Below are 26,074 nucleotides of genomic sequence, written 5' to 3'. Positions count from 1 at the left end.
AATGAAGGGAGCAGAGAGGAGGTAGGTGTAGGCTCAAGGTAGGAGTGGGGGAAAGGGAGGTGAGGAGGATGAAAACTCGGAAAGTTGGTGTTTAAGGAGTAGGCCCAGGAAGCTGATCCAGCAAAGACCACCAGGAAGGAAGATAGTCACCTGCAATTGTCATGGCCTTTAGTTTAGCTGGTTGGTGCCATATTTTCCATGTTTCATTCCCATTGTGTGAGAATGAGGGAGGAGATTCAGAGCAGTTCAGTGACTTGCCCTGGGCTATACTGCACGCAAGTTAACAGCAAGGTTGGAACTTGAACTTAGATCTGAGTCCTGAGTTTGGTGTTCTCACTACCATAAAGGTCTGTATTTTAAACAGATATGTAAATGTGCATGTATGTAATATGTGTACATAAATATATACGTATGTATACAGCAAAGTGGGTTTCTCCACAAAGGATAAAGAAATGTATTGTTTTCTGTAGATTATCTCAGTAATTGTAAGTATCTCCTCTGGGGCTGGTACGAGTCCTATTCTCTGTCAACCCCAATTTGTGGTCACAAGAAACCAGGCCTCCTGGTTGTCAATTTGGTCCTCTTCATTCTATCAGTGGTTTATAAACAGTGTTCCCCAGAGCCTCAGGGGTTCCTTGGAGGTGGCTTAGGGGCTGCCGAGAGTGGTGAGCTACGAGCAACTCCCAATCTCCTGTCCCTATTGTAGTGCGAGACCTCCCACCTACATCTGTTTTATTTTCTGTGAAATCTCACTTTAAAATATTAAGCCCCATATATAAAATAAGTCCAGTAAGCCCCCTATTATATATACTGTTCTGCCTCTATCTGGGGCTGAATGGAGTGGGTATAACAGTGCTCAGGTGCCCTCAATCTCCTTTGGAAGATCACAATTTTCTAGGGGTCAAAGTAGATGCTTATTTCTTTGGGTGGGAGGAAAACAAAAGAAAGGCCTGTGAATGCCTGATGTCAGATTCCAAAGTGAGGGCACAGTGCCACAGCATTCATTCATTTCAATCACCGATTTATGCAGGTCATCTTGAAACATTTGTGGAGAGCCTATTATTTGCCAGGCCTCGTGTTTTAGTGTAATTAACTGTGTGGACAAGGAATATTTAAAATCACATCACAATTGAAATGCATTAGAGGAGAAACAATGCCGCTATGTGTGTGGTGACAGATCCTCTTCAGAATGTGATCTCTGGGTGACCTGCTATTAGTGCAGCTATCCTGGAATTCAGAGTTTTGTCCCTTTTTTATTCTTAAAGTGAGGTTTACTTAAACTCGAAACTAGAGATCTGAAAAGAAAAACTTTCAAAACTGCCCAAAATAAAGGACCCTTGAATCTAATATCTATTTCAGCCCTTGGCCATCAGTGCTGCCCAGGACAGCTGGTCCAAGCTCAAACCCAGGAGCCTTTGCCTTCGCTCTCCCTGAGACGATCTAGGGGAGAGAAGCAGGGAGGAGGAAGCGGCAAGAAGGTGAACCTGCCCTGAGAACCCCTCTCCACTGCCGTGCTGGCCACTCTCTATAACGTGGCTTATTTACATTTTGCCATCACTAAGCAGGGGAAGTTCTGGTTTCCCAGTTCACAATGAGGGCCCTGTGGCTAAAACAAAGATGAAGGAACCTGCCCAGGGCCAGCAAGCTAATGGGGGCAGAGTTGTGATCCAGATCAAAGTCCCTGTGCCTCCAAACTGTGCCACTGCAATGTGATCTGGCGAGACAGTGAGGGACAGGCTTTTAAAAGACCCCGCGGCCGCTAGAGGCTGTGGTGGGCCCCCAGGCGTGGGGAAGCTAAATCCCAGCAGTGTTTAGCAGTTTAAACCAAGCCTGTGTGAACAAAAGCCTCAGAGCCACACTGGGATGTTTCTACACAAAAGCTTGCAGTCCACGGCCTCATCTAGTCCTTGCTGTAATGTCACAAAGTAATTTTCTATAATCTGCCTTTAGCTGGAGAAGAAGAGATTCAGAGAGGCGAAGACACTGGCCCAAGGACAACTAAAAAGTGGTGATGGCTGTGTTGGAACCCAATTTCCCTGGCTTGGTTTTCCATGATTCTTCCCAGCTGCATAGTGGCAGCAGATACAATGAGAAGGGCTGTGAAAAGCTTAGCCCAGTGCTTAGTTAACAGTGTAGCAGAGTTCAGAGTCCACTGGGTCAAAACCACTGGAGGACTTCAGTGGGACACGCAACACGTCTGGAGAAAAAGGTGAGCATATTACTCAACTGGGAACTTCCTTCCAAAACACCAGCCCTTGGGCATATTCATGTAAGCAACTGCCATTACTAAGAGAACAACCTTCCTTCCATGAGAAGATCTTGGTGAGAGATCAGATCTCACCACTGCTTAAAGGTATCCTTATTCTGGCTGATCCTCAAAAGGAATTTGAAAACAATAGATTGGTACAGGGTCCCTGGTACTTCAGATTTGATAATTCTGTGTCTTTCCACACAGCTGGTGTCTGGCTCCTTGGAACTGGAGTGCTCAGCTAGTCAATATTCATTCATTCAACCATCCATTCAAGACATGTTACTGACCCAACTGGTGTGGTTTGCTGGTTGGGTGGTCATGGTTCGATTCCCAATCAGGGCACATGCCCGGGTTTTGGGCTCAATCCCCAGTAGGGGGTGTGTAGGAGGTAGCCAATCAATGATTCTCTATCATCATTGATATTTCTATCCCTCTCCCTTCCTCTCTCTGAAATAAATAAAAAGTATATATATATATATACTTTATACACACACACACACACACACACACACACACACACACACACATATATATATATAATTTTATTTTATTTTTTTTAAAGGAGAGATGACATGTTACTGAATACCTACTAAGTGCCAGGCCCTGTTTTGAAAACAAAATAGAACTCCTTGCCCTTGAGAGCTTATCATCTAGCATGATGATATCTGATTTCTTGTGTAGCACTCCCCAATTTATAAAGGTTCCCATATCCACAACTCCATTTGACCTTCACATTAACACAAGATGGAGGAGGATAGGTACCATTATTTATCTTTACCAGTAAGAACAATGGCCCCAGGAAAATTAATGATTTGCCAAACTGCCCATGGCCAGCTGGTGGGAAAGCTGAGAGTTATACCCAAGAATTCTTTTTTCGTTTGATGTTTAAAAAATATTAGCTAAGTGGAATCTTTGAAATAATATAGCTAAAATTAGTGGGAACTCAAAGTACATTATTCACTGAGGATCACAGCCACCTGGATGCTGAGTGAGAATGAATAAAACGAAGGCACATTTGAAATATGTTCAGAACCCTCTTCCAGGTGACTTATCAACCCTTGAAAAAGGGAGTGGGTTTCCTCAGTGTGGTCACGATCAGAGTTCTTTCTCCTGGACCCCTTACTCTGCATGGATCTCACAGTGATGCATGTGCCTGCAGAGATGCAAAAATCTCCCCTTAAACCGGAAGAACCCAGACTGCAACTTTATCACGGGAACACGCCTTCTCTTCCAGTGGGGTGCTCGAAAGAGCAGCTGTTGGCTGCGTTTACGAACTCGAGTGCTTATTCCTGCACCAAGACTGAGTCTGGGCCATGCGCACAAACAGCGGAAGGAGAGATGCACAGACTGTAGGGAATTACAAGCCGCCTCCCGGTGCCCTGGGGAATGAGGCCAGGGCTTCTCTAACAGAAGCAGCTGCTGCTCTGTCCTCACAATGGCACGCACTCAGGTCTGCAATTTTAAGATCGTTTGGGGGATGAGGGCTTGGCCAGCCCAACCTTGATACATGTGTCATCTGAGGACATGAGTGGCACGGCCCTGAGAACAAGGTGCCCAGGTGTAGGGCTAGAACAGAGGAGCCTCTGAGACAGGTCCATATGCTCTGCTCAGCTAAGAGCACCTTCAGAAGGGCAGGCCTGTTTATTGCCGAGTATGTGGAGAGAAACATACATTGAGATTCAGGGGTCAGGATGTACATGTGTGATAATGGAGGGATTAAAGGAGACATCATGAGGGTGACTCCCTTCCTACCTAGGCATAGGGGTAACATCTGTGCAATGAGGTAGCAACCTATTGTGTATGTGCTCCCCATTAGACTGAAAGGTCCATGCAGGGCCATGGTTCTCTTCCCCACTCACGGATGTCCTCATCCTAGTGTAAACCTGACACAGGGAAGGTGCTCAGTGAATGAATGCAGGATCCCAGGTCTGGGGAGCAGTGAGAGTGGGTTGAGCCAGCCTGGATGGGAGCCCCGGCCGCAGGCGCTAAGAGCTGGGCTATATCCTCCACACCCAGCCCAGCGCTCTGGCCAGCCTCCCTTTCCCAGGGCACCCTCACCTCGGCAGACCGGCCTGTGGTCGCTCCAGGCCGCAAACATGTCGCTCACTTTCATACAGGTGATCCGCTTGGATCCTTGCAGGTCATAGCCCTCGTTGCAGGTGAACTGGACGCTGGATCCTAACCTGGGAGACAAGGTGCGTCTGTGAGCTCGATCCTGGGCCCACCCGGGGGGCCTCCTGCTTCCACAAAGTACCACCTCAACCTTACTTCTGTTCTGGCCCTTGATCGTTCCAATTTTATCACTTAAATCCCCACTGTTTTGACCACTGAAAGGTTTTAGGATTAAGTCAAAAACTGACTTTGTGAGCAAAACAGTAATCTTCTAAGTATCAATTAGGACAGCTCAGAGTGGGTGGATGATACACAAAACTAATAAAAATCGAGAATTAGGGGAAGAAGACTGATATAAACCTAGTGAAATGCACCATCTTGGGGCCCTAGGGGCTCCCAGGTTATCAGAGGCACAAGCTGCTTGCTGGCATCGCATTCCTGGCAACAGAGGTCCTCTGCAGCCTAGGGATTGGTTTGCAGGTGACACTATAGTCTACAGCTCTGCCCTTCCCCCTCAGGCAAGGGTGCTATTCCCAGAACTGGACTCGGAAAGACTGTCAAAGGCCATAGCACTTCTCCAGAAAGTGTCTATTCCCGCATCTGCACCATCCTCCGCCCTCCACCTCCTGGAAGACCAGCCAGCCCCTTCCTTCCCACCTGCAGCCCATCCCACCCTCCTTGCAATCAGAAAGTTCCCAAACATATCTTACCTGAAATCCGAGCCTAGTCTTTTGCCCCTTTCAGGTATGCCAGGGTCTGGACACATATTATGCCCTTGGGACACACCAATCTGAGTTACTACAAGGCAAAAACAGCACATACAGAGATGGGTGACCACAGGAAGCACCGGCCGGTGGTGTCTCGGGGGAGGGACCCAGAGACAGAATGAGGCCCTGCTCCAGTGGGGCTGGGTGGGGCTGCTGGGGTCCACTGGGCTTGGGACTCCTCAGTGTGCAAGCTGGGGAGCTGCTTTTGACAAATTCCTTTGGGAAATCCATCTAGAGCATGTGGGTACCCCAAACCAACAACCACCAGGTCCCTCATCCCGCACCAGCGGCGGAGGTGGATGGTCCACAGCCCCGTGACCTCCCAACCTCGAGCTCTGGATCCAGGGGTGGTGTCTCTAGATGAAATGAGCCCCCTCCCCCAACCTCAGCCCCAAATGAAGAAATGACTCAAAGAAAGTTAAATAAAAGGTGGATGCGTGATCAGAAACGGTAAAGAATGTAAGAGAAAGCTTCAGTCTGAAGTTTCAAAGTAGAGACTTTTGCTCAAACACAGATATTTCTGCTGAGAAACCTCTTCCCATCAGACACTTCTCAGGCCTGACTGAGCAGTAACCAGAGCACCCTCATCCCCATGCCCCTCGCCTCTGGCCAAGGGCCCCGCGCAGAGATGACGCCTGTGGTGGTTCCTGGCAGGTGGTGCTAGGCTCTCACACGGGCCAACACCAGAGTCCTCTTTACAAAGACGATGTGCGCAGGCCTCTCAGGTGAAGCAGAGGCTTGATCAGGGGGCATCAGACACACACTGTTTGTTTTCTTCCGTTTCGGGGGAGGCTGAACACTCTCTGGTCCCTGTTGTTCTCGAGATGCTCATACTCATGAGGATGGAACCCACTCACATCCTAGACCAGCTGTGGGCAAACTACGGCCTGCGGGCCGGATCCGGCCCGTTTGAAATGAATAAAACTATTGAAAAAAAAGACTGTACCTTTTTTATGTAATGATGTTTACTTTGAATTTATATTAGTTCACACAAACACTCCATCCATGCTTTTATTCCGGCCCTCCGGTCCAGTTTAAGACCCATTGTGGCCCTTGAGTCAAAAAGTTTGCCCACCCCTGCCCTAGACTCTTGGCTCTGGGGACCAGGAGTGGGGGCCGGGCTGACAGCCTGGCCAGAGGAGTTCCACTCAAGGCCTCCCCAGTCCCATGATCCCAACAACACCGTTGACACCAGGGGTGACAGACGGTCTGGAATAACATTCCTCGAGTTGGCCCATTTCTGTCCCACACTCTCAATGTCCCACAATATGAGCAAGGTGCTCCATCACTCACTCGCTCACTCACTCACTCATTCCTACACACGAATACACAAAAAGCATTAACTGAGCACATACTGTGTACACAGCCCTATTTTATATATCATGGGGCATGTCAATATCAGATGCCAGATATGACCTGTCCTCAAGGAACTCCCATTTGAGTGAAGACATGAAACACGGAAACTAACTGTGAAACAGCCTGGGGAATTGATGTAAGATGCAGCTGCAGGAAGATTCAGAGGGAGGACCCATCTCATGGTGCTGAGAGAAGCAAGAAAGACTGCCTGGAGGAGGAGTTATTGAACATGGACCTTCTGAGAGAGCAGAATTTGGATGCACAGTGACAGAGGAATGACAGCTCAGGCAGACAGACAGGCATGGAGAGCGAGGTGGAAACACAGAAACAGAACTGGGGTTTCCCAGTGTGACCAGAACAGGAGGAAAGGTGATGGGTGAGATGGATGAGCAAAAGGTGAGATGTCAGAGGTCAGACTTTTAAAGGGTTCGAGTCTGATCCTGAAAAACCACAGGGAGCCACGGAAGAGTCCTGAGTGTGGGAAGTGCAGGGAGGATCTGGATTGCGCATGAGGTGCAAGATGAGTTAGGAAGTCGTGTGATTGTCTGGGTCAAAGACAGCAAGAGCCTGGAAGTTGGGACAGACATGGAGTAGTGAGAATGGACTTGGCAAAGAATCACCTGGGCTCAGGGAAGACTGGGTGTGGGTGGGGCTTGGGGGAGGGCGAGCGGAGGGGGGAGGAAGCAGGGGACTTCCTGGCCAAGGGCCTGTGAGGAGCTGCACTTTAGACTCAGAGTCTGAAGCTCATTTCTATAGTTAGAAGCCTGGTGTAGACACTGTTCAAATCTCCAGGCATCCCAGGGTATGGCTGGCGAAGGGATCTGGGAGTTTGGACATCTGCTATCTTCTCGTTCGTGTGGCAGAGCTCATGGCCTCTTGGGTAGCTTCCCTTTCTCCACCATTCCACATCACCAGGTTAAATCCACTCACTCCCACTGGACTCTTACCCCTGCTCCCCTCCCCTCCCTGGCCAAGCCTCTCCTCCAAAGCTTTCACTTGCTAAACTTAGCAATGTCCCTATGGCCACCAGGCCTCAGGGTCTGGATGATAAGATGGAAATGCAGCCTCCAAAAGCAGAGCAGTTCCTGCCTCCCAGAGCCTCAGTGTTGCAAGCTGGGGCGGAAGAGAGAACCGGACCCAGGATCCCCAGGGCATGGGAAGGAGAGAGGAGGCTCTGTTCTGAGATGAGGAGGTCAGCCCGGAGTTACACTGTACTTGTGGCTCATCTGTTGGTAAGCCAGCCCATGTGTTCCATCCCTTTGAGGACTTCCCAGCTCAGCTCTCACCTTCTTTAGGCCCTGCCTACTCCACCCTGGCCGTCGATCACACCCATCCCGAAGTCCCTGAGACCACCCATCGGAACCACACAGCCACCTGGTAGCACATCAACAATGGACAGGAATGACCTGCCCCTTTCTCGCCCTCTCAGTCAGCACTGACACCACCCAGTGAGCGGAGTGGAAGGCTGACAGATGAAGATGCTCTGGACCAGAGGAGGGACCCTGGCACAGCCCACCCACCAGGCAAATGGAGCAAACCTGCCACCCTCCTTACATCAGCCAGCACGAAGGAAGGCCCAGCCACCGTCCAGGAAGTTACAAGCCCGGCGGGAGCCGCCCACACCCCACTGGTGTCCTGTCTTCCTGGAAGCACTGAGCAGAACACAGCAGCCCCATGCGGACTTTAGGCTCCCCAGGCAACGAGCAAACTTAGGTTGCAGGGAACAGTTCACTGCCTGAATGCAGAGGCAAGAGGCTTTTCCCTCTCTTTCTATAATTCCAATCTCCCCTGCCTAATCAAAACCAGCGGCTGTGTTTGCGGCATTAATTTGCTTTTGGCTGCAGAGAGCAGAAGGAGAAGGGAAGGTGAATCTTACTCTCACCCTGTGAGGACCCCTACGGTGAGTAAGAATCTGAAACATGCTCAGAAAGGTGATGCTTCTAAGGGAGGCATGGACACGTGGGTGGCCAGAACCGATGGCGGAGGATCTATGGTACCCACGGACTGTCTGATGAAGGCAACAAGCAGGGTCCAGGATATGTAAGTGGAGAAATTCAGAACACCTGTCCATAGGGCATTTGAGCAAAACACATAGGGTCAGATACCTGCATACACTTGGTTACCTGCCTCAGAGGCAGCTTGAGTCACACAAGGAAATCTCAGAACAAAGACCAGTACTTGTAACAGAGAGATCCCCCTGCCCCCGCCCCAAATAGTTTGCATTATTTCATTAGAATAAGGTTTATAAATCTTTCCAAGGTAGTTCTGGGCACCTCGGAGTAGCAATGAAAACCATGGGCCCCCTCTCCCATAAAATGCACCCACAGCATCACTGTCATTGTTGGCCAGTTCATGGACCTCCTGAAGTCCTAGGCTCATCTTAGCATCCCCAGAAGGAAGAGAAGGTAAGGTTTCGTATCCCCTTTTTACAGACGTGGAAACTGATACATAAGTTCCTGGGGCAACACGATTACTTGAAGACACAGTGGGATAAAAATTTGCTCTCCCAAATCTGGGCCATTTCCTTACAGTTTGCCTGAGGCTTCAGGGCAAACTCAGAAATTAAACCGTGCCTGCCTCAGTTCATCAAGTCTCCTGTGGCCTATGAGGGCCAGGGCCAGGGTTCGAGCCTTCTCTGCAGACTCCTGGCCTAACTCTCGGCTGTCCTGGCTCCCTGCTTCTTCCCCTGGTCCCCAGTCACACAGACGTATGGCCTCCTGACTGCTCCCTGCCATCCAGCCTTCTCGGGGGTACAGTGACCAGATGATGGACCCCAGAGACGGGGAGTGGTACCCTCTCTTGATTGGATGACTTGAAAGACCACAGAAAAATCCCACACCCAGGCTCAGTTCCACTGGGGTCTCAGGACCGAACTGCCTCTGCCCAGCCCTGCTCCCACCACACACAGTACAGAGCTCTGGGACACCGATGGCGGCTTCCTGTCTCTCAGGAAGCACTGCTTGCACCTCAAGAGAAGTAAGCACATGGAGGTGAGATGAGAGGAGAGGGGCAGGAGGGAGGAGAGAAATAGAGGAGGAGGAGAAAGCAGAGAAGGTGAGGAGGAAGGAGGGGGGAACGTGGAGGGAGAGACTGAAGGACATGAGATGCAGAGGGTAAAGGAAGGAAAGGGAGGAGATAGTAAACCTGAAGGCCAGTCATTGGGGACCATGGAAGGCCCCCCTACTCACTTCCAGAATGACAAGAGAGGGATTCTTGTTAAAATCTCCTTTGCTTTCAAGACCAGCCTTCCAGGTGGCACCCAGAGCCTTCCCCAACCCTTCCTATGCTCTAGCCCCAAAGCCCCACAGCACAGGTTTCAATCAGGTGTTTCTGGATGACATCCAGCCCACTCCCCAGTGTCGGATGCCCCCCTTTAAATCTCTCAGACACCAATAGCAGGAACATGTTCCACAGACATAACTGTCCCCAAGCAGAGAGCCCAGCACTGCCCCACTGGCTCGAGAGGCAGGACCCCCACCCTCTAGTCCACTCTTGGCCCAGCCAGGTCCAGGGACCCTGGTGGAGGTTACTCAGCATTTCCCTCGCTCCCCTTCCCAATCTTGCCACGGGGGCTGGAAATGGGGCCCTGCAGACTCCAAGGTCCCAGCTGGAGGTCACTGACTCCTAGAGAAGGAGCCAGAAAAAGGACGGTCTTAGCAGGTGGAAGTGATTCAAAAGGAAAAATAAAGAGAGAAATGGAGCAGTAATGACTCCCTGGACTACAGTTAGAATGCGAAGTGAGGGAGAAAGAGGAGCAAGGAGGGAGATGGGAAGACGGGGAGGAGGAGAAGGCTGAGGACAGGCCCTTGGGCTGCTCACTGGCCACCAGGCCAGTGTGTCCGCGTGCAGAGCCTGGGACGAAGGGAGGCAGGATTGAAGGAAAACCACTGCAGCATCATCTGGCTCCCCCATGGTCACAGCACTGGAGGGTCTGAGGTAAAGCGAGAGGCTGGCACGGGCCAGCGGGCGGACACTTACACACAGATGTCTTCTGGCTATCTTTGCTGGGCATCAGCTTCACACCTCGAGACTTCAACTCGATTTGCTTCTTGACTAGAGAGGAAGCAAGAGGGAAAAACGTTTAAGTTATTGTCTGTGATTAGGGATGGGGCCCTCTGGATTGATCCCTCTCTTGGCTTGGGACTTTCCATGCTGGATTTACGCCAGAAGCCCCTCTAGGCAAGGATACACCAAGGGTAGCATTCAAGTGCAGCAGGCGCCCAGACCTGAAGCAAGAGCTGCTATCCAGGCTGGTCCTCTGGGCCAGGCAGACAAGGTGACCTCCTGTGCACGTGGGAAGCCCTGCCTGTCGGCTTCCCCGCAGATTCAGCCCTGCCCATGCCCCAAACCAGCCCTGACCTGGTGTGTTAGACTGGATAATGGCACCAAATTGTCATCCTCCCTGAATCCACACCCTTTGCCAGGTGACTGTGTCCTCCTTGACTTTGGGTTTGGGCAGTGGAATTTTGGAGGCCTTGACATGTCCAAAGGCTTGAAAAGTGCCTATCAGATCAGACTTGCCCCCTGGCATCACTGGGAGGAGAAAGACATGGCTGGTCCCAGGAGGACAAGGGACTGGTGGAGCCAATCAATACAGCCTACTCCCGCCGACCTATTGTGGGCAGGAGAAGCTGGGTCCTGGAGGCCTTTAGGGGGTGGCGCCTGGCTCAGGTGCTGGCCTGATGGATTGAACTGGGTTTTGATCCAATCACCGAGTCCAGTCTACAGGTTTTTAGGACTCTGCCAAATAACACAGCCAAGGCACCTGAGCCAGAACTCAATTCCAAAGACCACTCCTCTACATAAATCCACCATCTTGGGTGTGACTACCCCAGCTCCCCAGTGCACTCTGCTGGCCTCCAAGGGCTTCGTCCTGTCTCTGGTTAGGTGGCTTGCGGGTATCTATCCAATCTCAGAGCCCCGTGGCATCTCACAGCTGGCCTCTGCAGGCTGCCTCAGCCCCACTCAGGCACCCAGCCGTGGCAGCAGCATCTGTGACCAGGCACTTCCTAGGTGCCAGGCCCTGGGCTAAGTGCCTTACCAGTTCTTTATTAACATCAGGGTCCTTGACTCCTTTCTTTCCTCCCACCCACACCGCTGCATCAGCAAACCTTTCCCAATGTATCCAAATGCAATTCCATGTCTGTCATGCTGACCCAACCCTGCACCACTTCTCTCCCTGTTGCCATGGCCTCCCATCTTCCCTCCTGCCCCTGTTACAATCTGTTCTCAGCACAAGAGCCAAAGGGATCCTTTAAAACGTAAGTGAGACCACATTACATCTCTGCTCAGAACGCATCAGCGGCAACCCTTGTCTCCTAGAGGGAAAGCTGAAGCCTTTAAAATGGCCCGCACAGACCTATCTGCCCTCCCCACGACCTCAATCACTCTCCTCCAGCCACGGGCCTCCCTGTTGTGCCTACAATATGCCAGGCGTGTTTCTGCTCCCGCTGGCCAGTTCCCTAGAAGGCTCTCCCCCAGAAATCTTTATGATTCTCTCCTTTTTCCCCTTGAAGTATTCACGTAAACACCAGTTCCTCATGGAGGCCTTCTCACACTGCTACATTTAAACCTAGACCTCCAACCCCAACTCTCCCTCCCATTCCCTACTTTATCTCCCAAACTTTCTCTCACACACTATGTCATTTACTTAGCGAGTCTGGTCACCCCACATTGTAATGTACGCTCCACAAAGGCAGGGGTTTTCGGCTATTGTGTTCACTGCTGTATCGTCAATGCCTAGAACAGTGCCTGGCGCACAGTGGGCACTCAATACTCATTTCATTTGGTCCTTATACACTCAACTACCTTCACCCGTAGTTATTATACCTACTTAATAGATAATAAAATCAGGGTCCCAGCGGTTAAAGTGATTTGCCCTAGGTCAGCCGTTCTCAACCTGTGGGTCGCGACCCCTTTGGCGGTCAAACGACCCTTTCACAGGGGTTGCCTAAGACCATCCTGCATATCAGATATTTACATGACGATTCATAACAGTAGCAACATGACAGTTACGAAGTAGCAACAAAAATAATTTTATGGTTGGGTCACAACATGAGGAACTGTATTTAAAGGGCCAGAAGGTTGAGAACCACTGCCCTAGGTCATGGAGTAGCATCGGCTGTGCTCTCTGCCGAACCTCATCATCTTCTCTTGCGACCTGCCCCCACAGCAATCCCAGGGGCACTGTCCACCTCCTCCAGCATCTGCCCTCCCAGCTCAGGCCCTGGAAACTCAGGTAGTTGCTCTCACTTGTGGTGACGTGCCAATCCTGAAACTAAAGCCCACAGTGACCAGGTGTGCCAGGGGTCCACCTCCCAGCACCCCTACCCCACCCCGCTCTGCCTGCATCAAAAAGCTCCCCAAGGATTTGCCCCCCGCCAAGTTGCTGTCGAAGCTGAACACCTGACAGAATTCAGTAACTACCACAGAGCCCCTGCTTTCTAATGTGCACTCAGACCCTTTTATAAATGTGCATTACTCTCCAAGTGTATCCAGCAGGAAAATTTCCAATGAACACCAACATGGACCATTATTAAACAGAGGGTGTCGGTAGGGGAGCATGCATTATTCAAGCCTAGCTAATAGAGTGCGGCAGGGAAAATTCCTCTGATTTGATCATCCCAAGAGAACGAGAGTGGTCCCAGCACTGCAAGACCAGTGGAGCTCTTCTCCCTGAGGCCCAGCATTGGGGTAGGGGTGTGTGTGGGGGGGTTCTCTTCTCCCCGAGGCCCAGCATTGGGGTAGGGGTGTGTGTGTGTGGGGGGGTCTCTTCTCCCTGAGGCCAGGCATTGGGGTAGGGGTGTGTGTGGGGGGTCTCTTCTCCCTGAGGCCCAGCATTGGGGTAGGGGTGTGGGGTTCTCTTCTCCCCGAGGCCCAGCATTGGGGTAGGGGTGTGGGGTTCTCTTCTCCCCGAGGCCCAGCATTGGGGTAGGGGTTTGGGGTCCTCTTCCCCCTGAGGCCCAGCATTGGGGTAGGGGTGTGTGTGTGTGTGTGTGGGGGGGGGTTCTCTTCTCCCCGAGGCCCAGCATTGGGGTAGGGGTGTGGAGTTCTCTTCTCCCCGAGGCCCAGCATTGGGGTAGGGGTGTGGGGTTCTCTTCTCCCCGTGGCCCAGCATTGGGGTAGGGGTGTGGGGTTCTCTTCTCCCCGTGGCCCAGCATTGGGGTAGGGGTGTGGGGTTCTCTTCTCCCCGACGCCCAGCATTGGGGTAGGGGTGTGGAGTTCTCTTCTCCCCGTGGCCCAGCATTGGGGTAGGGGTGTGGGGTTCTCTTCTCCCCGACGCCCAGCATTGGGGTAGGGGTGTGGGATTCTCTGCCCCCCGAGGCCCAGCATTGGGGTAGGGGTGTGGGATTCTCTGCCCCCTGAGGCCCAGCATTGGGGTAGGGGTGTGGGATTCTCTGCTCCCTGAGGCCCAGCACTGGGGTAGGGGTGGGGGCAGGGGGTGGGGACAGGGGCTGGGGCAGGTCTCTGCCACCCAGTGCGGCCCATATGAGGCCAGGTCTGTGGAGATGACTGGGCACCTAGCCAAGAAGGAGGAGGGGAGTCAGCCTCCCCAGTTCTCGTTTCCAGTTGTCCTGCACACTTGGGAAGGGGGGCGGGGAAAGGGCCAGTGCACCATGGATGCCATTCCCGGGGCAAATCCCGCATGGGGTTTCCTTGAAGTTGCTGGAGGGGAACCGGGAGGTGCAGGAGGACATGAGGGGGTGTCATATCCAAAGAGCACACGGTGCACTATGTACATGTGTCTATCAGTGCTCACATACACCATGCAACTCACACTCACACATGCTCTCGTGCTGAATGTGAACAGTCAGGGTTCCCAGGAGAGGAGTGCGGGCTTTAACTGGTTGATGGAAATCTTACTAGGTGCATTCATCTCCTGCGAATGATAATGCCTACAGGAGCCTGCCAGGCTGCTCCATTCATCCTTTATATTCCGGTTAATTACAAGACATTTCCCCGCTGCTGTAAAGGTTAGCGGGACACATGGTACACATTTAGCTAGAAGAATCTGGCAATACAAATGCCTCTCCAGCCTCCAGCATGAGTTATTGGGCTGAGCTAGCCGGAGACAGGACCTGTGAGTAGAGTGGAGAGGGAGGTCTGACCTCTCTCCAAGGCTCTGGGAATCTCCGGTGGTGGAACCTGCAGTTTCTGCTCTTCCCAATGGATTCAGACTTCCCTCTACAGGGCGATCATGCCCTAACCTCGATCATCCCCCTTCCCCACCACTGGGCTGTCCTGCTGGCTGGAGCACCCCCTCATCGCCTCCCCGCCCTGCCCCCCGAACCCACCCCCCCCCCCACCACCACACCTACTCCTTCACCAAATCCAATTCATTCAACCTGTGTACCTTCTTTCCAGGTTCTAAGCCACTCCTGCCCTAAACTCATCATTTCCGCTTGATTTTGTTCATCGATTCAGTCTCTTCTAGCCCATCTTTAAAAACGTTGCAGAGCGTGATCTTTTAAAAACTGAAATCTAATCTCCCCTTTGAAAATGTGGATGCGCCTCCTGCACTGTCCCTTGTCACAGAGGCCTGCCTCGCCGCCTGGCAGCAGCCCGCAGGAACACTTTCATTACTCACAGTCCTTCTAGACACTGGCTCCTCATCTCAGCCAGATTTATGCCACGGATATACAATTCAGCGCAGATGCCTAAGACCTACTGCTTCCAGCTTCAGACCTTCCAGCAGACACCCACGTCCTTGCCGTGGAGAAGAGCAGTGGGGAGGACAGGGATTTCGAAGCACAGCTGGGAAGCAACCAAAGGTGAGGTGTCTGTTGCCAGGTCAGACGCCTTACAGAATAAATATAAAACCATCACACCAGATTTGACCAGGGTGCCGCCAACACATAAATGAAGAGGCTGTGGTGGCACCACCCTGCTATGCACTGGAATGTTCGGTGGCCAGGGAAGGCTTCAGGCTGAGCAAAGGTGCTCACCAGGGGAAACCAGGAAGGTGTGAAGTTGCGTGTTGATGCTGTAACCACAAATTTAGAAAGAAGCCCTCTAAACCTATGCTCACCCCTGAAGAGATTGCTCACTTTGCCACAATTCCTGCAAATGGAGGCAGAGAAATCAGCGACATCATTTTTGATGGAATCACAAAGATTCGGGAGAGTGTCCCCACATCATAGGGCAGAAAAACATTCAGTGGTGAATTAGGAATTGAAGGCACAGAATTCAACTAAGAGTCCACATCCCTCTAGTTGAGCAATGCATAAAAAGCTCAGAAAGGGGGATTCTGGGATACTTCTGACTTCCAGTGTCCTGCCCACTGTACCCACTCTGGAAATTGCCAAGGCCAATGCAGGTCTTTGGTTGTAATTGCTGAAGATGCTCTCAGTCCACTCATTTTAAATAGGATAGAAGTTGGCTTTCCAGTCACAGCAGTCCAAGCTCCAGGTTCCGGTGTCACAGAAAGTAGCTGGTGCTACTGATGGTGTGGGGTTTGGAAACGCGAGCTGGTCTCTCAATCTTTAAGATGTTTCGCTCCATGACTTAGAAGAAGTTGGAGTGGTTATTGTGACCCAAGATGATGCCACATTCTTGCAAGGAAAAGGTGACAAGATTCGAGTTGAGAAACATACTCAAGAAACCATCAAGGAGTTAGAATGTTACTATGACTGATGGTGACAAAAAACAACTAAATGACCATCTGGTGGAACTTCAGATCGTCCTTGTGCTGAGGATTGCTGGGACAAATGGAGTGGAGGAGAATGAAGAGAAAGTCAAAGACCCACTAAACGCTACAAGAAAGGGCTTTGTCTGGGTACTTTGCTTTAGTGCACTACAGCCCTGAATTCACTGCTCTCGCTAATAAAAAGCCAAACATTGGTGTGGAAATCATGAAACAATCACTCCACATCCTGCCAATACTATTGCTAAGAATGCAGGTGTTGAAGGATTATTGACAGTTAAGACATATATGCAAAGTCCTCCAGAAGCAGGTTATGCACAGGGCGGAAGAAGGAAATCAACCCAGCTCAGGTGGTAAGAGGTGCTTTGCTGGATGCTGCTGGTGCGACTTCTTGGTTAACCACAGCAAAGCTTCTAGCTACCGGAATTCCTAAAGAAGAGAAGGACCCTGGCATGGGAGATGGGGGGCTGTGTGGGGGCGGACTGTTCTAATTTCTAGAATAGTGCTTTGTTATTAATGGACTGTGCAATGATCTTCACAAACTACTTTCGAGAAGTCAGCTGGAGAAAAGGACCAGAGGAAAGGTGTTTCAGGGAATCACCGTGGCCATCGGTTATTGGTTTTAGTTTGCCTTTGCAATGCTGTTCTCTCGCCTGAAATGCCCCTTCCCTCTCTCCTCTCCCCTCCCCTCCCCTCCTCTCTTCTCTTCTCTTGCTGGTGTAGGCCTCATTCAGAGGTTATCTGCTCTCTGTGGCTGTCCCTCATCCCAGGGAGAAGTTGGTGCTCTCTCAGGACTGTATTCAGACCACAGAAAGCCTTACTGCACCGCAGCGTCCTCTCTGGTTCTGCCAATTTGTCCCATGAGCTCCTATGTCTGTATCCTGTGACAGACACACAGCCAGGCACAGAGAAGGTTTCTGATAACAGTCTGATGACCAAGTGGGTGAATGGTCAACTTTTAGAAAAACATGTCCTTGGAATTCATTTCCTGGAAAAAGGAATGGGTTCTACTCGCTGGTGGGGTGAGGAGTGCCCCACTTTGTGTTCATGCTCTCACTTTTCAGTTCAGGCTCACTCTTGGTTGAATTCAGAAGCCTGGCTCTGTGGGCTCCTGAGCCAGGTAGCGACAACTCAGCAATTTGTGCAAAGATCCCTGGGGACCCCGAACCTGAAAATGAGGCTGGCTAGAGTTTGGCAACTCAGCAGGCTAACAGGAGAGGACAAAAGAGTCAGAGAATGGACCACGGGATGCCTGAGGCGCTTTCCGCTCTGGTCCAGACTGCAGATCAGTCAGGAGCAAGAACAGGACAGGTTCAAGTGAAAAACAAGCTTCCGCTGGTACTATGAACAGCCCCAAGCAGCTCAGCAAATGCAAACTGTTTCCAAATGGAAAGTTTATTCTGCAGACAACTGAGTCTACAGGACTTCTAGAAAGCCGAGGAGCCAATAGTTTCTCTGTAGAACATCTCCCATCTCCTGGTCACCAGCACTGAATTGACAAGAGGCAGTGAAAGGGGCAGTGGGGCCGGGCTAGGGTTTGGCTGAAGGGAGGGGCGGGCACTAGGTCAGAGTGGCAGGCAGAGGGAACACCTCCAAGAAGGAGTCAGAGCCGCCAGCCCGCTCTTATTGCACAGAGTCAAGGTAACTGGTGGGGTCTGAAGCTTCAGGGTCCCATTTCCTGAGCATCTACCACATCCCAGATACTTCACCAGGATCTCTTTTAATTTCCAATAGCCCCATGGGGTTAATATTATTCTCTCTTTACAGGTGAGGAGGGTGATAGTGAGGGGTCCCTCACCAGTTGTGATCATTCACTACTGGGGCCATTTAGGAAAGGTTCTTCTCACTCTGATTCCTTGAAGCCTTGAGAAAATCAAGAAAGTAATGAACATTGAGAAGAACTGGAAATGTTCCTGAGGCAGAGGGGTGAGTTACACAACCTCAGTGGTCTCCCCAAACTGGAGGAACCTGCAGTCCTTCAAGTCCTGGGGTCCCCAAGTTTAGGTACAGGACCCATCATTTTAACACTCGTGGGTAAATTTCTGCTACACAAAATACATGAAAGAGGAACTGCTCTGGTTGAAGTTGGGGTGGAAACTTGGAGTCCCACCCACTCAGCCCCTATCAGAACAGCTGCTGGGAGAACCCTTTGGCCTCAAAGGAACCCACTTTGAAAACCCACTCTTTTGGGCTCCTCCTCTGATGTGATATACATGGGGAGGACTCCCACTCTAAGAGAGGACTGTGGCCCCAGCCTCTATTTTGCCTTGAACTTTTCACATCTCTGTCTTTAGCCTATATCCTTCTCTGAGTTACAGACTGGCAGAATAGCCAACTACCTGCTAGATATCCCCTGATATCCCAATACTACCCAAAAATCAATGTGTCCCAAGCAAAACTCATCCCCCAACTGCCTCTGCCCAAGAGCATCCTGGTTAATATAATAATTTTCTACTCGCTTACTCAAGCCAGAAACCTAAGGTTCATCTCTGACTCGTTCATCTCCTTCCCCCATCCCCTCTCACTCCCAAATCTAACTAGTCACGAGTCCAGTGTGGTGCACCATGGGAAGATCTCGTCTGGTCTGTCTCCTCCCCTCCATCTCCATCTAAACCCTGGTCCTCATCATCTTCTAATTCTCAAAGGCTCCTCACCGCCCTCGCCCCCCACATTTTCATCCTATGGCAATCAAAGAGCTTTGGAAAATGAAAATGTGATCCTATCTGCCCTCCTGTTAAAAACTTCTGATCACCTCTCATCACCCATGGGATCAAGCCCAACTTTACTGCAGCTTTTCACAACATGAGCCCTACCTGACCTTCCAGCCTCAGGCCTCGCTGCCCCGCGCTGCTCACCTCCGCTCTAGACTGCGGGCTTTGTTCTGGCTCAGTAGATGTTTTCTGTAAAAGGCCTGGGAGTAGATATATTAGGCTGTGGACCATCCATCTCAGCTGCAAACTGCTCAGCTCTGCCCAGGCAGTGCTAGAGGAGCCATACACAATTCATAAATCAGAGAACGAAGCCGTGTTCCCATAAACCCGCATTTATGGTCACTGATATTTACATTTTATACCATTTTCATGTGTCATGAAATCATCTTCTTTTGATTTTTTTTCTTGGACTGTTTAAAAATGTAAAACCTATTCTTAGGAAGACAGGCAGAGGGCTGCATCTGGCCTGCGGGCTGCGGTTCGTCCATCTCTGCTCTAGAGACACATGAATATTTGTGGTTCTGCAGAGTGCACGCTTTTATGCCCTCCTGCCTTGGTGCTACCTGGAATGCCTCTTTCTACTGTCCGCCTGGCATCTTTTTGAGGCCCATGGTGACGTCATTGCCACTATTTTGTGGGTTCTTTTTTTCATGTGTGTGGCTTTTCGTAGGTGCCTCCCACAAAACTAACTGCTCCTTTATCTGTAGTCCTGGGCCTTTAAGGGCCTCAATTATAGCTCTTATCATGCTGTACAGAACTTATAGACTTGTGTCTATTCCTCTCTTTACTCACCTGTTCTTGAGACCAGATGGTGGTCTGCCTGCACTCATCTCTCTATGCTGTCACGTGGTAGTGCCACACAGACAATGCTTGTTAAATTACACACCACTGCCCACCTCTGACAGCCAGCTGGAGGCACAGCCAGACTAGAACTCAGATCCTCTGATACCACGTGGCATTAGTTAAAATTGTGTCTGGCCACAAACAACCCTAAATTCTGACTGGGCTGAGATAGGAATGGAATGTGCTATGTTGTAGGTTATTTATGAATTTAATTCATTGTTTGTTTTCTTTGGGATGATATACTCACCAATACAATTATGAGTTGGTAATTATTAGCTCAGAAATGATGCCATACATCACTGAGACTCGGATGCCACAAGGCTGAGCACAGGTGAAACGGGTCCTGCACTGGTGACTCCCCAGGTCCACTCTCAGATGTCCCTGTCCTGCTCAAATTGCCCAGAGGCTTACCTCCGTGGACTGCCAGAGAACCAGGGAGCCCACTGGTGAGGCAGGGCAGACTCCCTCGCACAGAGCAGACCAGAGCAGGGCATGTGGGCCCTTGCTCTTGGCTTCCTGTTGGGTTGGCAGGTGGGAGGCACAGCAGGCATGAGGGAGGGAGGGAGGAGAGGTCTGGTTACTGATTCCTGGGGCTCCCTCCTGCACTGGTTACTGATTCCTGGGGCTCCCTCCTGCACTGTGGGTTGGCAGTGGTCAGGCTCCTGAGTTCTGCTATGTGGCCCCTTTTCAATGGCTTCAGCACTCACTGCTCCCTCCCTGACCCTTTCCCTAGCCGAAGGTTGTCTCTGTTATTTAGTCCCTATGGATTCCTTTAATCCCACCCTTACCTCTGTCACTGGCCCCTTCCTAAGCCTTCAGTTAAGCCGTGCAGTAAACCTTCTGTCTCCTGCTAGCCCCCTCACTCAGCCCTGTCTTTGCCACTCTTTTGGACTGAATCTACAAGCAGGAAACCATAGATTGGTCTTTAGTAGTTTTTCACTCCTTTAGAGCAGTGGCTCTCAATCAGGAGCAACTTTGCACACAGGAGACACTTGGCAATGTCTGTAGACGTTTTGGTTGTCATGACTGTGTGTATGTGTGTCCGGTGCCACTGGCATCAGGCATCTAGTAGGTAGAGGCCTGGGATGCTGCTCAATATCCCACAGTGCACAGACAGTCCCCCACAACAGATTCTCCAGGCCACATGTCAACAGTGCTGAGGTTGAGAAATCCTGCGTGATGGAGTCACCGATGGAATTACTAAATGATTAGTGTAGACCAGTGATGGCGAACCTATGACACGCGTGTCAGAGGTGACACGCGAACTCATTTTTTTGGTTGATTTTTCTTTGTTAAATGGCATTTAAATATATAAAATAAATATCAAAAATATAAATCTTTGTTTTACTGTGGTTGCAAATGCCAAAAAATTTCTATAAGTTAGGATTTTTCAAAATGCTGGCACGCCGTGCTCAAAAGGTTCGCCATCACTGGTGTATACCCTTTCACTACGTACACCCATCCTGGAAAGCGCTATAAAAAGAAGGTCCTGGGGAGAATCATTTGTTCCCACCATCAGCACACACCTCCCTATGTAAGCATGCTGGATCCTGGGGAACACGGCCGCCGGGTCCAAGTCACTGCTCCAACACACCAGCGATGAGAGCTTGAGCCAGCCACGCACCCTCTCTGCAGCTCTCACCCCTCGCCTATAAAGTGGTGCTGATGGCGGTCCCTACTTCACACAGCTGCTGTTAGGATGGAATGAAGCAATAAATGCCACGAGCCCGCAACTAGGAAGAAAGCCCTTTACAAACACTGATACACTCAGATGTGCAAACCCGTCCCAGGCTGTGTTGAGGGAGACAGAGAGAGGATAAGACAGGGCCTACTTCTAAGAGGTTCATAAGTGAAACAGTTTTTTCAGATTTCAGGTTGCTCCCTGCTACAGACTTGTGAAATTCTTTTAGCGGTTGCATCTAACATTAAAAACTGGAAAAGACATTTCCAGGGTGCCTCACGTTGAGTCAGGGTAAATACCACTTAGTGACATTTTCCTTTTAGTTCTACAGATATATGTGTGTACTGGGTTGTGATGGAAAATTTACTTTTTTTTACAGTGGAGTGAGATTAACAAAATAAAGTTTAAAAGCTACCAGTCAAATAGAAAAGGCAAGACACCCAAAGTGCTATAAGAGAAGGTCCTATGATTTTGCAGAAAACTGACAATAGCCTGCGAAGTCCAGCTTCGCCACTTACAGGCTGTGACGTGTGTGTGTGTGTGTGTGTGTGTGTGTGTGTGTGTGTGTGTGTTTTGGGCTGGTTACATAACCTCTCTGAGCCTCAGCTCCACCGGCTGAAAAATGGGAATTAAAAACATACGTGTTTGGGGAAACTCTAAAAAGGCAATGCACACACAGTGCCTAACACAGGGCCTGGTGCACAGTAGGTGTGTAACCTACGTGTGCTCCTGACCTCCTAGCCTTCCGGTTTGGGTTCTCACTGCTCATTGTCTGGCATCAAACCTTAGCTGATGACCAAGACAAATGGACCCTGAGTAAATGGAAATATGAGAAACACCCAGCACCTATTTAATCCGATGAAATGACAACATTCATCTCTGCTTGTCTATTTTGGGAAACCCATGGGAAGGTCCAGACAGGCGCCTCACTCCTGCAAAGGCCCAGCCCAGGACGCCTCCCGGGGAGTTTCTTGTTTACTTTGTAAATATTTCAAAGATGTCTTCTACCCACGGCTGAGGCAAGGAGGGCGCTCATCAGAGGTTCACTTTTGAAGGGAACGCTCTGCCTCCGGTGCTGCTTTTATCCCAGTTTCTAGCCAGAAAGCCTGGCTTGGGCAGGGCTCCGCTCTGCCAGTGCTGCCCCTGGGGTGGGCGGGGTGCTGCGCTGTGTGGCTCGAGTGGGGCCAGAAGGGACAGCTGCCCAGATCGCCACTTGGTATCAGTGGCTCCCTCTCAGCACAGGGCAGTGATTACAGTTCGCTTTCACTCTTCCCTCAGGCCCCTGGCATGGTCAGCGTGTGCCCACTCCCTTCCTCAGTCCTCACATCGAGACCCTCATCGCCAGTCCCTCAGTCAGTCCTCACTGATTCCCTCCGTCCCTCATTCATCCCCTCACTCACTCCCTCCCTCACTCACAATGCAAGTCCACTCCTCTTTTTATTCCCCCGAGCCTCCTAAGGGCTGGATCCTTAATAGGTGCACAATCCCAGTTCATTATGGAATCAATTAGAACCAACATCAATTTGTAATTGGTAACAGTTAAAGGCTTAATGAGCAAGTTATGTAGCAAACCACTGGTGTTTAGCTCTGTAAATTGTGTGCATTGCGAATAAACTCAAGGTTGAAAGGAATGTCCTCCCATATGTCCCTTGCAGTTTGAATCTCCTTGGGTCCTAGAGAGCTCCCTGCTTTGGGGTTCACCCACTCCTCTCTATAGGTGGCTCTTGGGGTTAGAAATTCTCTATGACTGGAGTAGAAATCTGCTCCCTGCATTTTCCACCTGCCATTCCTGGTCTGATCTCTGGCCACTGACGCCTCTTGAGAGATTTGAGCCTCTAAGCGACAGTGCTCCCTAAGTTATGCTGCCTACATGTGAAATGCATTGTGCTCTACACCAAATGGGAGAGGGCTGACATGTGACTGTTCTCCCACTTTACACTGGGATAGGCTAAGAGGGCGAACTCTAGATTTAAAAGGCAGTTCAGATGGCCTAGGGAAACTAGCTTAATTTCTCTGTGCTCCGTTTCCTTGTCCATAAAATGGGAATGGTGACATTTAATCCTCATCATTGCTCCCAGGGCAATGATGAGGATTAAATATGATGATGCTGATCAAGTGTCTAGCACGATATTGAGTGTTATGAGTAGCCTGGCCTGCAGTGGGGCGACTTGGCCTACACATTTGAGAAATGTCACTCCCTTGGGCCACAGACCGCAGAGGCAGATGTAGCGATGCAGTTATACAGATCTCCGTGTCTGCAATAAGAACAGGACCTCAGCCCTGGCCAGGTGGTTGGAATGTCGTCCTATATACGAAAGGTTTGATCCTTGGTCAGGCACGTACAGGAGACAACCGATCAGTGTTCTCTCGCACATGGATGTTTCTCTTTCTCTGCCCCCCACCCCCACCCCCACCCCCTTACCCTCTCTCACTAAAATCAATAAGCATATTCTCGGGTGAGGATTGGGAAAAAAAAAAAGAAAAAAAAGAAAAGAACAGAGGAGAGTATGCCTTGAAGCCACATTACACACCAGACCCAGTTTGGGACAGGGTGAGCTTGCCCTTGGTATCACGTCTGCCGCCCACCGAGGACCCGTGGCCGCCCCGGCCTGCCTACCTTGGTACTGGGCGCTGAAGCCACGCTGTCGGTGGTTGCCATCGGAGGTGAAGTGCAGCCGCAGCCAGTTCTTGCTGCTGATGACAGGGGCTGGGAGGCTGGCTCCGGTGAACCTGTGGGGACAGGAAGGTGGCAGGGTCAGGGACCACAGCTGGTTGGGATAGGGGAATAGGCATCCAGGAGTCTCCCCACTTCCCATGCCGGCTGGGGCCTCCGCCCAAGCCTGGAGCAAGAAGGGAGGGCTGTGCAGGCCCAGTGGCCTCCAGTAGACAGGGCCTGAGCTGCTGGAGGTGGCTCCTCCATGGGCCTTCCCACTGCCCGGTTTCCCTGAGATGTCCGAGGAGGGGGGCGGGTCCTTTAGGTCTGGAGCAGAGGTCCAGCTCCCCAGCAGAACACTAGCCTGACCCGGAGGAGAGAAATCAAGCTCCCCCAGCATAGTACCCCCCTGCAGATGTCCACATCACCCCAGGAGAGACCCAGAACCCCCAGTGCAAGGTCAGCCCCATGGAGAGAACCAGTGTCCCCCTCCCCAGCAGTGGCTAGTGCCCATTCCCAGGCAGAGGTTCAGCTCCCCCTGGCAAGCCCCTGGGACCTGCAAGGGGTCAGGACAAAGGGCTGGGGACACCACTATAGACAGTGTGGCCCTTCACAGGTGAGAGCCCATTTTGGAGTCACTAATTAGGCCCTGGGTCACCTCTGGCTCCTCTCCCTGTCCCTGCTAGTTCACCCTTCCTCCCTTAGGTTAGCCTCCTCAGGGTTCCAGCCAGTCCAGTTCAGTGGGCGGGACACCAGGATATCCCCCACTGTCACTGGTCCCTGCCCTGGCCTCTTGACCAACTGCCGTCCTGAACCAAGTTCCAGCTCAATCAGATCTTTCCTCCTAGAGTTACTCAGAGCACAAGAACCTTCCGTGGCTCCCCAGTATCTACACAAGACTGGCCTTCCAAACCTTCCCCCCGGTCCCCTGCTTGAACTGGCCTCTGCTCCTTGCTGGCCTTCTCTACCACACTCAGCCTAAGAACTTGATACCCCTCCTCGCTCTGCTGACTCTCCTGCACCCCAGATATCCCCCCATCTTCTCTCCGCTATGTGACAGCCTGCAAGTGGCCAGGTGCCCAGTGTCTCCCTCTGTTCCTCCTGCGTACAAATCAGGCACGAGCCTCCTCACGCTTCTCCTTGGGCACAGTCACCCTCACTCCGTCTGCTCCCACTCCCCGGCACTGCCTCCATCGCCTAAGCGCTCCATGAGCGCCTGTTCCAGTCTCTGCCTTTCTGCCAGGATATACCCTCCTGCCACCCTCACTCCTGCACCACACGTCACCATGATGACTCTGGAAAGCTCTCAGATATCACAGCCCCAGGACAGCCTTTCCTCTTCTTCTTGGCTTTGATGCCACAGAGAGTTTGGTTCAAATCCAGGTTTCACCACTAACTACCAATGTAACCTAAGACCAGATACTGAACCTTTCTGAGAATGAGAATAAGAACACCAGCCCCCAAAGAGTTTGTGGGAATAAATGAGAGACACTGTGGGGAAAGAACCTAGCCTAGTACCTGACACGTATTAGCTCAGTCAATATACTTTTCCTTGCCCCTCCTCTGTGATGCCAGTGTTATTCAAATTATAACTCATTTTAGGTGTGTGTCTCCCTCAGATAACTCCTCAAAGATGGCAGTGTAGTTCTGTGGCAAAGAGGGGTGGCTCTGGCGGGATCAGCTGTGTGATCTTATAAAAGTTACTTAAGCTCTCTGTGACGTTCTCTATAAAACAAGGACAATAATAACCCTTCCCTCAAGGGCTTGCAAGGATTAAATGGGATAATACACAGAAAGACCTTAGCATGGTCCCTGGCAAACAGAGAGCTCTTGGTAAGTGGGAGCTGCTATTTTCTTCCACATCATTTTTATTCTTCCTCTTTGTTACCAAGCACCTAACAGAATGGTTGGTACAAAGCAGGAGTGTCAGGATTCCAGCAGAAAATAGCTGGCAAGGTCATATGAGAATAATCTCAGGAGTTTAATGGATTCTTCACAAAGCAAATGATTCTTTCCAGAGCAAATGGAGAGAGGTGCATGGACCCAGATCTTCAGTC

At 50.9% G+C, this 26,074-nt stretch overlaps 1 protein-coding gene across 1 annotated transcript in view; it reads right to left on the bottom strand.

Annotated features, from left to right (window-relative positions):
- LOC308515579 (CUB and sushi domain-containing protein 2-like) overlaps nt 1-25,305 on the bottom strand; it is a gene marked incomplete at its 5' end in the record, with an annotated part of 62,212 nt that extends 36,907 nt beyond the window's left edge. The window contains 5 exons of the mRNA XM_081086089.1: nt 4,310-4,434; nt 5,074-5,161; nt 10,465-10,539; nt 23,982-24,094; nt 25,178-25,305. Coding sequence (XP_080942215.1) covers nt 4,310-4,434; nt 5,074-5,161; nt 10,465-10,539; nt 23,982-24,094; nt 25,178-25,305 — 529 coding nt within the window. The remainder of the gene's footprint in view (nt 1-4,309; nt 4,435-5,073; nt 5,162-10,464; nt 10,540-23,981; nt 24,095-25,177) is intronic.
- Nucleotides 25,306-26,074: the final 769 nt, after the last annotated feature.

This window comes from Myotis nattereri, assembly GCF_964212035.1.
Source record: "Myotis nattereri genome assembly, chromosome: 3".
Lineage (NCBI taxonomy): Eukaryota > Metazoa > Chordata > Mammalia > Chiroptera > Vespertilionidae > Myotis > Myotis nattereri.
This window is presented reverse-complemented; position numbering and strand designations above follow the sequence as displayed.